Source organism: Canis lupus, chromosome 25, assembly GCF_011100685.1.
Source record: "Canis lupus familiaris isolate Mischka breed German Shepherd chromosome 25, alternate assembly UU_Cfam_GSD_1.0, whole genome shotgun sequence".
NCBI classification, from domain to species: domain Eukaryota; kingdom Metazoa; phylum Chordata; class Mammalia; order Carnivora; family Canidae; genus Canis; species Canis lupus.
Window position 1 is genome coordinate 43,765,209 of NC_049246.1, and position 13,678 is coordinate 43,778,886.

A 13,678-nucleotide genomic window follows, 5' to 3' on the forward strand; every position below is an offset into this window, starting at 1 on the left:
GGAGCAGACATAGTTTAGGAAAAGGAGATGGGTTCACTCTGAGAGAAGAGATGGCATTTCCAGAAAGCAAAAGGAAATCTGGATTCATTTTAACTGTTTTGTCATCCAGTCTTGGTATTTAAAACTTAGCTTCTGAAAAAATGACAGCCCTCAGGTGAGGAATGGAATTATCAAGGAAAGATGGCGATAATCCACTAAAAATGTACTTCTCCCCACCCACAGATTCAAGCAGACATTTGGTAACAGACAAGACTCTTGTGCCAAAGAGGGCGCATCTCTGGGTATATTTTCCCCTCTGGCCTCAGACCTTACTACAGTGTGAATTGGAAAACCTTTAATTGCTGGTATTTTATAAAGACAGTGAAGGCTGCTGGTCTTCCCCCAAAAGTGGGTAAGTTCCCCCAAAAGAACCCTTCTCTCTTAGGTCAGACTTGCAGGCATCCAGTTACCATCCTCTCTCCCACACTGGCTTCCTCTGCCTGGGTTTTAAGGCCTCCCAAGGACCCTACCCCATCCCAGATGCGTTCCCATCCTTCTCCACATGACTTTGGGGAGATCTTTTCTCCATTCTGACTTCTATTCTCTCATGTAGAATAGAAGAGTTTCTACTCTGCTAGTTTAGAACTTCTACCCTTCCTGGAAACCTCTTGGACAAAGGTACATCATAAAGGTATGAAAAAAGCTAAAAGCAACAAACAAAAAAACAAAGGGTGCATCTACGTTGTGGACGAAAACCACTACATATTACATATCAGCATCATGGGTCTTGTTTGGGTACGTTGTACATTCTTGAAAAGCAGCAACTGAAGCATCAGGAACCACAAGATCTATCAGTTGATCTCTGGAGTAAAATATAGTTGTGATCCTACGGTCTGATAAATGTCTTTCTTCACATCACAGGGACCAGGTTCATATTCCAGAAAAAGTAGAGATGAAAGCAGTGCCATGCTAAAGACTGTAGGAATATTTTAATTCATATGTTTTAATTCATTATGTAATAATAATATCAGTCTATTTTACAAGGTAAATGTATGAGAATGTATGAAATAGAAATTGCAGGAAAAAAACTAAACAGAAGTCAGGAATATGATTTTTTCCAAAACCAGGAGCCAAAGGAAGATGTGTTGCCTGTAGGGCCCAAGGAGGAGGCATGAAGGGGGCAGGAACAGCATTGGCTCTCGTGGTAAGCGTTTGTCCCTGTGTCACCCTGGGAAGGAGTCAAAGCTCACCCTCTGGCCTGGTCTGGGGTTGGGAGTTTAGTCTGGTCAGTGGAAGATGGCGGCTTGGGAAGGAAACAGCCATCTGGTTATCTATACAGAACTGGTCCCCTGGTGGCCGCAAGTGGGTTTTGTATAGGGAATTAGGGGTCGAAGTGTCAATAATCAAATGTGTGGAGGAAAAAAGTAAACAGTTTCCTCCTTTCCCCCCCAAAACCCAAATTCTTGAAATGCACACACATTCTTCTCTCAAACGTAGAAAAGTCTCACTCTGGATGTGCTTACGAGAAGATCGTCGTCAAAAAATTTTGTCTCTATGATAACATTCCCACTATAAGTAAGAAGAGAGGGCAAAAGAGTGAGTGTGTTAGGCAACAGATTTCATTTGCACAAAGTGGTTTCAATTTGGCTTTGCTGGGCCCAGGGACATGCACCCACTTAGAACCCTGGCTTGGGGACGGACACTAAATCTATGTCTAAATGGGGTTAGAAGTCTAATGTGACATTTAACTTTGTGATTGTTTTCTCCTCAAGTTCAGAAAACAGAAGAGTATGTCTTAATCCTTGATATATGTAAAACCCTCAGCAGAATGCTCTGCACACAGGGGTGCTTATAGATAGGACTTAAACATTTTTTTTTTTTTCATATGACTGACTTTTGATATACATGGAAACCTGCAGTCCTCAGGAGTGGTATCTTTCCCTACAATACCTATTCTGGTGGCCAGCTGTGGGTTGGTCTTTCTGCATTTATTCTCATCACTTTGGGTAATAGCACTCTGCTCTTCTTTTGGGGACCCACCCCATCTCCAGTCCATGTGTCAGTCAAGTAACCTCTCCTTCATCTGGCAAAAGGGTGGGCACAGGATATAATTTGGGCCAATCAGACCCTCTCCTCAGAGCAGGATCCTTCCTATGGCTGCTCCTGAAGGAAATCATCCATGCATGGACCCCTGCCATCTGTATCTCTGGAGCTGCCCGGGTCTCAGCACCATCCCTCCTGCCCCCCTCTCCCTGCTTTAGCTCTGTTGTATCTGCTGGAGTCATATCTATGACTTACAGCCAAAGAACCCCAAATGACTCACTTGTATTGCATAGAATGGAATTTCACTTTTCTTGGTGGGTATCTCAGTGTTTTCAAACCAAACAACTCTTGAACCAAGTTAAGGGCAACAGAAGGTACTATTTTTGGGTTCCAAAAAGTAAAATATGATATATGACTTAAATAGCCTAAATATGTTATCATAGACTTACTGGTTTTAGTACCTGAAAGAAATTGGGCCTGGCCAAGGGAGAGTCAAATGATGGCTAATAAAATATAAAAAATGCCCTTCTATATACTCCCTTGTACTTTCCCAAGGTAATTAATAGCCAGCAGAGACATTTTTGCTGGTAATTAATTATAAAATAGGTACATAAGAAACTCAAGATTTAATTGGCTAACAGAATATAAAAATACTTACTGTTGTAATTAAAAATATATTAAAGACTTATAAAGTAAATAGATTCTTTTTATGTTCAGCATGGCTTTCACCAAGGATCTGTTTAAAGGGACAACCCAACATTACACAATTACCTGTGTGAATAACTCATTATTACACACTAGTACTAAAACCTTTGAAAGTCTAATACCCTTTCCCTAGAGAAAATGGAAGGTGGGCCATTACTGATAGTGTTTTTGTATAAAGGACAAACTATTTTTTGAGCAGGAAGCATAAATATTAAAACGGTAAGGTAGTTTCTGAAAAACTATAACCAAACATTATCCTCTAAAACAAAATTAGAACTTTGCCAGATGCCATTAAAGGCCATTCAAGAAAAAGTACAGAGTATTAGAAGTTTGGTAATTAGGAAAGTCTGCAAATAAGCCTAGATTTCAGAGAGAGTACATGCCCATTTCCTTCCACATCATCTTGGTTTATCCTCACTATACCTCTGTGAGATAGAATTATTAATTCTATGTTTAGAGAGGAGAAAAATAAGGCCAGAGAGGTAAACATTGTTCAAGATTGCACATCTAGTCAGGGTTAATCAGGAATTTAGTCTAAAGGTCTAAACTAAAGTTTATTTTTTCCACTTGATCACACTATCCTTTTCACATGACAGAAGTCAGTAACCTGTAAGCTCGAATACCCTTGGATACTCTTTACTCTTATTTTCAGCCTGGATTGCCTGCTGAACAGCCCTGCCAGGGACTCCTGCTTCTAGACATACTCCACAATCCCTGTGGTCTGCTCACTCACGTTAGCACACTGGCGGGCATCATCTGGGACTCAGGCGCTGCCTCTATCAGGGATTGCCAGGTGTTTGTGGAGTTAGGGATCACAAAGCCAAACTCGAAGAACCATTCTGAAGGAAGAAGGTAAAGCTGGTGAGACAGTCTCAGGGCTCCTAGTCCACCCCCCACAAATGAAGCCATCATAAACCTCCCGGGTCAGAGGCATAAGAAAGATCATGAAAGGCCCCTCAGGCTGTCCTCTGGACCACACCAGAGACTCGTTCCCTATGCTCTAGGGTCTAAAGAACTAGGCCACTGGGTGGATATAGTATAAGCAACGCTTTCTTAGAAGCAGGCTATATGTATGTGATAAACAGAAGAACAGAATAGGCCTCTTACTTGGAGTTTCAGCTCTAAGACACATATGTGCACTCTTACAGTTCACAGTGGAAACTCACTGCAGTGGACTTGCCAGTCAGAGCCATAGGAGGCTGTATGGAGAGCACTGTGCAGGCCCTCAGCAGCAGCTTCCTCGTGACCATGTTATAATTCGCCAGGTATAAAGCAGGCACCAACCCCAGGCCCACCAGTGTCAGAAACCCTTTTGTTGGGCTCAAAGCCCCTTGTCATTGCCAGTTTTGTTTTATTTTTGGTGGGGCCCCCAGTCTCGCAGGGTGTAGGAATCACAGCACAAACTGAGTTGCAAAATGAGTGTTACCAAAGCAGTGCTTTAGTTTACTGGGTCTTGCCTTTTTCCCCTGTCACCCTAAGTGTGGCTTCCAGGCACTAGGCCACAGAATACCTTCTAGGCATTGCCCTTTGAAGTAAACTTTTTGTTCCAGGCGGAATTTTTCCATTTGCTCTGCTGAAGAGAAGTTCAATTCTCGAGACACTGCCTTGCACTTGAGGATTTTCTTGGGAACACGGGCTGGTAAAGAAAAAGAAATATTGAAGCCATTCTAAATGAAAGTCACAGAGATAGCTACAGAGATAGTGAGAGAGAGAGACACCAGCAGGGAGTAGAGGAAGAAGAAGGCAACCCCATGCCAGGCTTGATCCCAGGAGCCTGGAACACAATCAACTGAGGCACTCAGGTGCCCCAGAATTATACTTTTTAATTAAAGGCAGAGGTCCCCAGTTGGTCAAGTGCATCTGCCTGAAAGATCTTTAAGAAACACCAGATGTAGTGCATTCATGGGCTTTCCCTAGCTGCTCTCATCAAGGGAAGGGCTGAATGGGCACCTTCTTTACTATGTTCTGTTGGTTTTAACCTCTTAGATTTTCTTTTATTTCAGAGAGATAAAAATGCAAATTTTCTTTAGGAAAAAAAGTTGAGAGCTTAGTTTATATTTCTGGGTATATTATAATGCTAAAATTTCAGCACAAAGTAGGTTTTGGGAAGTGAGAGAAGAAAAGGCAGGAAAAGAACTAGGAATTTCAACAACACATGCTGTGCCCACAGGGGTTTGCCCCCCATTGGGGTCCACATTAATTTAGCTCCCTGATGCTTAGACCATGCTAACGAATTAGAGCCCTGTGCAAACAAAGGGTTGGAGAATACCTTCATGCTCCACTCCAGGGACAGACAAGTCTTCTGTTCCTTGCCACAGTATCTTTCCTGTCTCAGCATCCCGGAGGTTCATCCAATTTCTGATCAAATATATTAAGGAAAAATAATGCACGGGAAGTGACTTTTACTTTGTATTTCAGGTGTATTCTAGCTCTCAGATTTGCTCCTACCAACTCCTGTTTACTTTTTAGCAAAGTCGGCCTATCTGCTAAGTGCCACGAAAGCAAATAAGAATGTGTAGGAGGGTCCAAAGGACATCTAAAGGAAGATCTTAAGCAGAGACCCAGTAGAGATATTTTTATGTACAACAGGAAAATCAACGACTCTATACATCTAGAAATTGCAAAAGAGAGAAAATGAATAGTGCAAAATTAAAAACTTTCCAACAGAATCAGTCTAGTGAAGATAAAAGACCTAAAGAAACAGGTAAGAGAAGTATCCCAAAAAATGACTCATGCAGACCACACCCACAGTGAGGATCATAGCCCCAAGTTTTACTCACAAGTCCAGAGTTCTGAAGTACCTGTTTAATGGCCTGCTCTTAAATATCAGAGACTAGCCAAGGATCACGAGAAACTGAGGAAAGCATTTACTATGAAAGACAGACCAAAACGAAGAGAAAAAAGGAACTCAGAGGAAAGAGACTACAGAGGAAGACACAAACTTTTAAAAAGAAGCATTAAAAACAAAATAGCCAGGGGCAGCCCCGGTGGCTCAGCGGTTTTAGTGCCGCCTTTGGCTCAGGGCATGATCCTGGAGGCCCTGGATGGAGTCCCATGTCGGGCTCCCTGCATGGGGCCTGCTTCTTCCTCTGCCTTTGCCTCTGCCTCTCTCTCTCTCTCTCTCTCTCTCTCTCTGCCTTTCATGATTAAATAAATAAAATCTTAAAAAAAATAAAAACAAAAATAAAACAGCCAGAGCTAACATAACTCTTACAGACACTAAAAATTATATACAATTGAATTTTGCATATTTTAGGTGATTTTCTCTGGCTCAAGGTCACAAATTTTGAGGCTAGTCCATTGATAATCTCTTTTTGTTATAAAATGCCTTCTAACTTAAGTAGTTCTATTTTCTAGTTTCTGTACTGTTCATCATACAATAAATAAGGGACTAATAACAATGAAAAAAAAAAGAGCAGAGAACAAAAAAGAATGCTAGAAAAATACACATTTTGGTAAGCAGAACCAAACAACTCAATGCAAGGGTTTGAGGACAAAGTTTTTCTGAACTCTTTCAGAAAGAAAAATAAAAAGCCACAAAGAGAGAAAACAAGAGAATAAGGATACAAAAACTGGATATAAGTCTAAGAAGTCCAAAATCTAACAGGAGTTCAAGACAGAACAAGAAAGCAAGGAGAGGAAGTTATCAATTAATTAAATCAAGAAAATGTCCCAGATTGAAAGGTTCTAGCAAGTGCCCAAGTCACATCATGGGAACTTGCAGAACATCAAGGTTAAAGTGAAGCTTCCAGAGGGAAAACAAGTTGTCACATAAAGGGTCAGAATCAGAGTGGGGGAAAAAAAAATCAGAGTGAATCACACTTTTCAACAGGGACTCTGGAGGATAGAAAAATGATTTTCCCCTTAAAATTCTCAGGGAGGGCAGCCTGGGTGGCTCAGTGGTTTAGTGCTGCCTTCAGCCCAGGGCCTGATCCTGGAAACTCGGGATCGAGTCCCAGGTCAGACTACCTGCATGGAGCCTGCTTCTCCCTCTGCCTGTGTCTCTGCCTCTCTCTCTGTCTGTCATGAATTAATAAATAAAATCTTAAAACATAAAATAAAATTCTCATGGAAATTCCTGAAACTAAAAAAAGATTTACTTTCTCAAGAAAACATGATAATGGGCAGCCTGGGTGGCTCAGCGGTTTAGTGCCGCCTTTAGCCCAGGGCGTGATCCTGGAGACTCAGGATCGAGTCCCACGCATGGAACCTGCTTCTCCCTCTACCTGTGTCTCTGCCTCTCTTACTCTCTGTGTGTCTCTCATGAATAAGTAAATAAAATCTTAAAAAAAAAGAAACTAATAAAAATATGCTTCTTCAAAATGACAAGGAAGACAAAGGAAGAGATGATACTGGATCCAGGAAGTAAGGGATCTAAACAAGAGACAGGTGAAAGAGGTCCTCTGAATGACTGTGAAGGAGACTTCAGAATAATAGCTTTATAGCAAGCCTGGAAGGTGACAGGTCAAGGGCCCAGACAAAAGGAAATCAGAATGAAATTCATTGAATATTTAATGTATTTATATGGAAAGGTTTATACAGTTAGGAACATTTCAGGGTTAATTAGTGAGAAGCACAGAAAATCTAAGCAAATGAATAAAAAAACCAAGACAATAATTAACAGGAAAAAAAATCAAAGGAAGTATTGGAAGAAAAAGTAGTTATAGTATACTAATGGCATCATTGCAAACAGTATTGCTATAAGTCATAATAATAAAAACATGGACTATGGATCCAATATCATCATCCTGGGAGGATGGGGGAAGGAGAAGAGCATATATGTGTGGTCAGGCAGAAAGTGCTGGGAAAGAACAAAACTCATCTTCCATAGTGGGAAGTCAATAAACAATGCCTAAAACAGAGACATTAAGACATAGCCACAGTGTGCAATTCAGAAATATGAAGATAAATACCAAATAAATCAGCTAGAAATTGAAAATAGCTTTTTCTGGGGAGTAGAAAATAGGAATGTGAGGATACAGAACTTAGCTCATCATTCAAAACCAGGTAGATTTGACTCTGAATAATACACACACAACTCTGATAGATAAAAACACTAAATTTAAAAAGATAGTCCTGAGTTTTTTTTAAAACAATGGACAGATAAAAAGAAAAATCAATATTATCTATACATGGAGGCTGTCTGAGAAAAATGGTTAATATTTGTAGAGACTGAGCTTCAGATAAGTCCAGTTGATACAGTTTCCAAGTCTTTCTTTTTCCCTTTTCTTTTTGCTGTCTAGCAACCAAACCCTCTTCCCAACAGTACCCTGCAGCCTCCATGCCACCATGGGAGACAGCGACTGCTATGCATTACTGTAACTAGAAGATCTAAATCCTTCCCTCCATAGCCTGGTGCAGTGAAGGGCAAGCACATGACCTAAGCATGGATGCCTGGGTACCAGCTCTGGGGCCTGGTCACACAGGACTTGAAGAAAAGTCAATAGTAGTTCTTCAGGATAGCCCAGCAGGTCATGCTAACCCAAACTTTCCTGCTGTGTGGCTGCTGCTGCAGGCTCTTGTCTTCTGACTGTCAGTCGTTCTGAAACCCCAGGGAGCCTTCCATCTTTCCCATTGTTTGGGTAGCCAGCAGTGCTGAACCCAGAGCAACGTGGTTGATTAGTATCACTATGTGTGTCATGGTACAGTTAACCCTCTGGAGAGATTCTAGTAGGTTTTGCTGCTACTAGAGAAAAGTCATGAAAAATAACCAAGGGTTATCCAGTAGAATGCCTTGAATGAGGGATACCCTAGTTTCCTGTGCCCTCAACCTGTTTGTACACTGCTCCCTCCTGGCATGGACCTATTTTTGCTTTGAGGTTGTGTTGGTTGTGCTATTCTCCTCTTGGTGTGTGCAATCCTAACAAAGTCTCCTTGCATGCTCATTATATTACCAGATACTGCTGCTCTTATACACCTATGTGGTTTTTTCTCTGCTTCATATTTTGAAATTCCACTTTTTTTTAAACATCTAAATTCAAAAGCAAGTTCCAAGTATACATACTTACTTAGATCACATTTTTTAAAATCACTTTTTAAAAAAATTAATTATTTTTATTTTTAAAGATTTTACTTATTTTTTCATGAGAGACATAGAGAGAGGCAGAGACATAGGCAGAGGGAGAAGCAGGCTCCCCGTGGGGAGCCTGATGCAGGACTCCACCCCAGGACCCTGCGATCATGACCTGAGCCAAAGGCAGATGCTCAACCACTGAGCTACCCAGGTGCCCCCATATCTTCTTTTTAAAGTAAGCTCTACAAAAAAGAAAAAAAAAAGTAAGCTCTATGCCCAATGTGGGACTTGAACTCACCACCCCAAGATCAAGAGTCGCATGCTCTACCAGCTGAGACAGCCAGGCATCCCCAGATCACATGTTAAAATTCTAATGACTACAAATATACTTATCTATTCAGGGGTCTTCATATATGAAGAGAAAGCTTCCCCAACTGGAGAAATGAAACAGTATATACCACTGCTCTAGCAAGTCCACTCTGAGCTCAGATCTAAACAGAACTCTTTTAGATTTTTCAGAAGATACAGCACTCATTTAACCTGTTCTGTACATGCTTTTCATTCTTTTCTACAGATAGTCTCCCAGGTACCAATATAGCCACACCGGACAGCAGATTTTCTTAAACAATGAAACTAAAATTAGTCTTAAAGTTTCAGGCTCTCATACAAGTGGGGCATTCTAGCAAAACTACTGCAAGAAAAGCTCGGAAAAGGGGCTCCCTTCATAAAGCAACAGCTAGATCGGATCTAGCAGTTTCCAAAAAAAGCATTACTGCTGCCGGCCCAGGTCAGCAAAGAAAAGCCTGGCACCAGAATTTACTCTTCAGCCTATCAAAGGATAGAAAGGAAAAAGTCTCAAATGAGAGTGTTCTCTCTGATAATTAGTGGATAGTGAATTTAAGATTCCTCCATTTTACAGCAAGGGAGAGGATGCTAAAAATACATGGCTCATCTCCTTAACATAAGCACCTCTTCTCTTTATAAATAATCAGTTTCAGGATTTAATTATCTTTCTTGGAAATATACACTTAAAAAAATATTTTGGCTAGTTCAACAATTAAGTATTTCCTGCATATACCTTAATCTGGAAACCTACCAGTGTCTGTATTGTGTGCTTCATTGTATAATCCTAACAAAACCTATAAGATTTTACTCTCAATAAATACAAGATTGAAGAAATATAAACAGAGTTCCATCCAATGATGTTGGGATGGAGGCTTAGAGGCCCTCTAATTTCTGTAAGTTAGGGGTGAAAAGGAACACTTTATTTTTTATTTTAAAATTTTTTTATTTATTTATGATAGTCACAGAGAGAGAGAGAGAGAGAGAGAGAGAGGCAGAGACACAGGCAGAGGGAGAAGCAGGCCCCATGCACCAGGAGCCCGACGTGGGATTCGATCCCGGGTCTCCAGGATCATGCCCTGGGCCAAAGGCAGGCGCCAAACCGCTACGCCACCCAGGGATCCCGGAACACTCTTAATTCATGGCAGAGATGCAGCCATTTGGGAAGAGCTTTATAAGTCATAAAAATACAAATCCATGACAGCCCAGTAGCAAAAATAAATAAAAATTATTAAGGTAGATATCTTAAAATAATAACCACAAGGAAAGATGGTCCTCAAAAGAGGAAGCATATTTTGCTAAAAATGTTGCAAATGAAAAGTAAGCTTTAATGGCTGATCATCAACTGGCTGAAAACATTTTTGTTTTAGCAGCTTTTTGTTAACTAGATTTTTCAGAGAAAAAGAGCCTGAGTTTTAAGACTCAAAGGTCAAGTCACTTCAATCTTGAGAGAGGAGAGGATTAGGTGGACAAGCTTTAAGGAGGGGGGCTGGAGGACTATTTATAAATACCACCTTCTGGGTCAGCCAGGTCTTTTCTCATTTAGAAGCTCCCAGGTGATTTATACCCAGGGTGAGCACAAAGGAACATTCCTTTACTATGGGAAGCCTCTGTTCAGAGAGCTGTTTTCAGTAGCTTCTTATTGGAACCAGGCGGACAAAAGCAGCACACTCTCATATGTAAAAGTAAGAGCATGTTAAAAATAAGCTTCAGTTTGGAAACAATAAGTTCCAGAAAAAAAATCAATAGTTTGTAGAGTGTGGAGCCTTAGGAAAGGTAAAAAAAGGAGTAAACTAAGATACACATGGAAGAATGAGAGTCACTTGGTTCCACACAGAAGGTTACATAAGTTTTCTTATGTTTTAAATAGCTGCGACCTGGTATGATTTTGGTCCAGTGCGGGGGTTGGGGGCAGACCTGAGGTAAAGAAGGCCGTCAGGGGGGTGGTGGTGGAGTGGGAAGCGAAGGCTTGGGGACTGGAAGAAACCAGTCAGATGAACGAGGGATGAGGTAAATTTCCTTGAGATGTGAATGCAGGGACTGGGACAGAAGAATTTAAAATACTTAGTCATCTAGAAGCATTTTGGCATGCATACAACCTTGATTTTTATATATTAAACAGAACAGATCCACTATACATAGCAGTACATCACTGGCCAGTTGAGAGGAGAGACAGGAGGGAGATTAGGGGAGAGGAAGAGAGAGCGTAGAGAGGAGGAATGGGGAAGCTAAAGAGGGAAAGAGGAAAGAAACATGGAACATACAAACAGAGGGAGAGAGAGAGACATACACAAGGGAAGGAGGGAAAGAAAAAAAAAAAGACACTGAGAAAGAGACAAATAAAGATGCCCACATGTAACCGAGAGGCCAGGATAAAAGAGAACAACAAGGAAGAGGCTCAGGAAGTTCAGAGACGAGATTCTAGTTTTTCCTGCTTGAATCTTGTATTATAGAGCTGTCCTGGTTAGTGGCTTTCATAGAATGGTTTGAAATTGATGGGTAGGAAGACTGTCCCCCCTGAAAATGTTAATTGGCTAATTCATAGTTTCTTGTAATTTATCATTCAAACTAGTACTTTTGAGAATGAAAAGGTGCTAACTGGACAGCACACTTAAATGAGTTGGTTCATATAAGGTGCTTAGAACAGTGCCTGGGCATCTAGTGAGCAGAGTGTTGTTATGAATCCATCATCCTCTCCTATCTAGGATCCTGATGGCTTTCCTCGCTTCCAGTCTTTTTTTTTTTTTTTTTTTTGGTGAGAGAGACGAGCTAGCGAGCCAGGGCGGTAGGCGCAGAGGGAGAGGGAGAGAATCCCAAGCAGGCTCCACACTCAGCAAGGAGCCGATGCAGGGCTTGATCTCACGACGCTGAGATCACGACCTGAGCTGAAATCAAGTCAGATGCTTAACCAATTGAGTTACCCAGGTGCCCCTCCTAGCCTTCCTCTTTGAATCCATTCTCACAGAAGAAGATAGTTTTATAAAATCTGTGAATTAGATGTTAAGCCCCAGTTTTCCTTTGCACTTAAAAACAAAATTCAAGTCCTTTGTATGGTTTGCAAGGTCCCCAGTCTCTATGCTCCCACCATAATGGGCTCCTTTCTCTTTCTTCAGCACACTAGTGTTTCTTCTATCCATGAAGCCGCCCGACTGCTCTTGCCCTTATTTTTCACATCCCCAGATCCTGGCTTCAGTGTCACCTCCTCAGAGAAACTCTTGGGGCCAGTCTACCGTATGGTCTCTGAATCCAGATCTGCCTGACTCCTAAATTGGGGCTCTTTCTGTGCACCCATGCCAACCCTGGCTACATCCTGGCCTCCCCTAAGCAGACAGTTTGTACCATCTCCAACTACCCTGAGAAGAGGCTAAACACTGCTTCACCTTTGCTATGGTCAAAGACATTCAAAGGATCCTTCCAGATTGATTCAGGTCTCTCCATATACCTGATCTCAAACTATCATTCATTCAGTAAGTGGTTATTGAAAACCTACTATGTGTCAGGTATTAACATCAAAATGCATGTAAAAAATCTGGGCAATATTATTTCATAGGAAGTGACAAACGTGGAGGGGGACAATATTTCTATATTTATGTATTATTTTATAAACTTATGGTCTTAACTATGTAGGTAAAATATACATTTGTCTATTCTACATACATCCCTTTTATTTTTTTTTTTTTTTTTTTTTTTTTTTTTAATTTTTATTTATTTATGATAGTCACACAGAGAGAGAGAGAGGCAGAGACATAGGCAGAGGGAGAAGCAGGCTCCATGCACCGGGAGCCCGACGTGGGATTCGATCCCGGGTCTCCAGGATCGCGCCCTGGGCCAAAGGCAGGCGCCAAACCGCTGCGCCACCCAGGGATCCCCATACATCCCTTTTAAAAATATTTTCATTGGAATATTAAGAGATTGCCTTATATTCAGGGTTTCCTTGTATTTGGGCATTATTCTGATAATTTTGTGGATTTCCTCTACAAAACCAAATAACTTATTCATTTACATCCTTCAAAACAATTCATACTCAAGCTAGATAATTCTCAGTGATACTGAGATAATTATCTAATGATATTAACTCAGTTCCTGATTACTAATCTAGGGATAGAAGATCTATATTGTATTATTTCAATTCCTAACAATTTACCAGGAAGAGAATTGGTTTATCAAGTGTTATTCTGTTCTAGCCCTTCCTGAAAAGTAAACTTTAGGTTTATAGAAAAGTTATAAAATAGTAGAGTTCTCATATACCCCAGACTAGTTTCCCCCTATGATAGACATCTTACGTTTGCCACAACTAATGAGCCATTACTGATACATTGGCACTAACTAAAGCCTACAGTTTGTTCAGATTTCCTTAGTTTTAATTTAATATCCCTTTTCTGTCCCAGGATCCCACATTACATATAGTTATCATGTCTCCTGAAGCTCCTCTAGGCTTCTGAGAGTTTCTCAGATTTTCCTTTTTTTTAATGACCTTGACAGTGTTGAGTAGTATTAGTAGTACAAAAAATATTTTCTGGGTGCCTGCCAGTCAGGGTTTGTCTGATGTTTTTGTCATAATTAGGCTGTGGTTGTGAGTTTTTAGGAGGAAGACCA

General features: G+C 40.9%; 1 protein-coding gene across 1 annotated transcript in view; it reads right to left on the reverse strand.

The window, feature by feature from the left end:
- Positions 1-951: 951 nt before the first annotated feature.
- Positions 952-13,678, reverse strand: part of PDE6D (phosphodiesterase 6D) — a 53,424-nt gene continuing 40,697 nt past the window's right edge. Inside the window, 4 exon segments of the mRNA NM_001003156.1 lie at positions 952-1,548; positions 3,461-3,566; positions 4,238-4,363; positions 4,997-5,085. Coding sequence (NP_001003156.1) covers positions 1,467-1,548; positions 3,461-3,566; positions 4,238-4,363; positions 4,997-5,085 — 403 coding nt within the window. The 3' untranslated portion in view covers positions 952-1,466.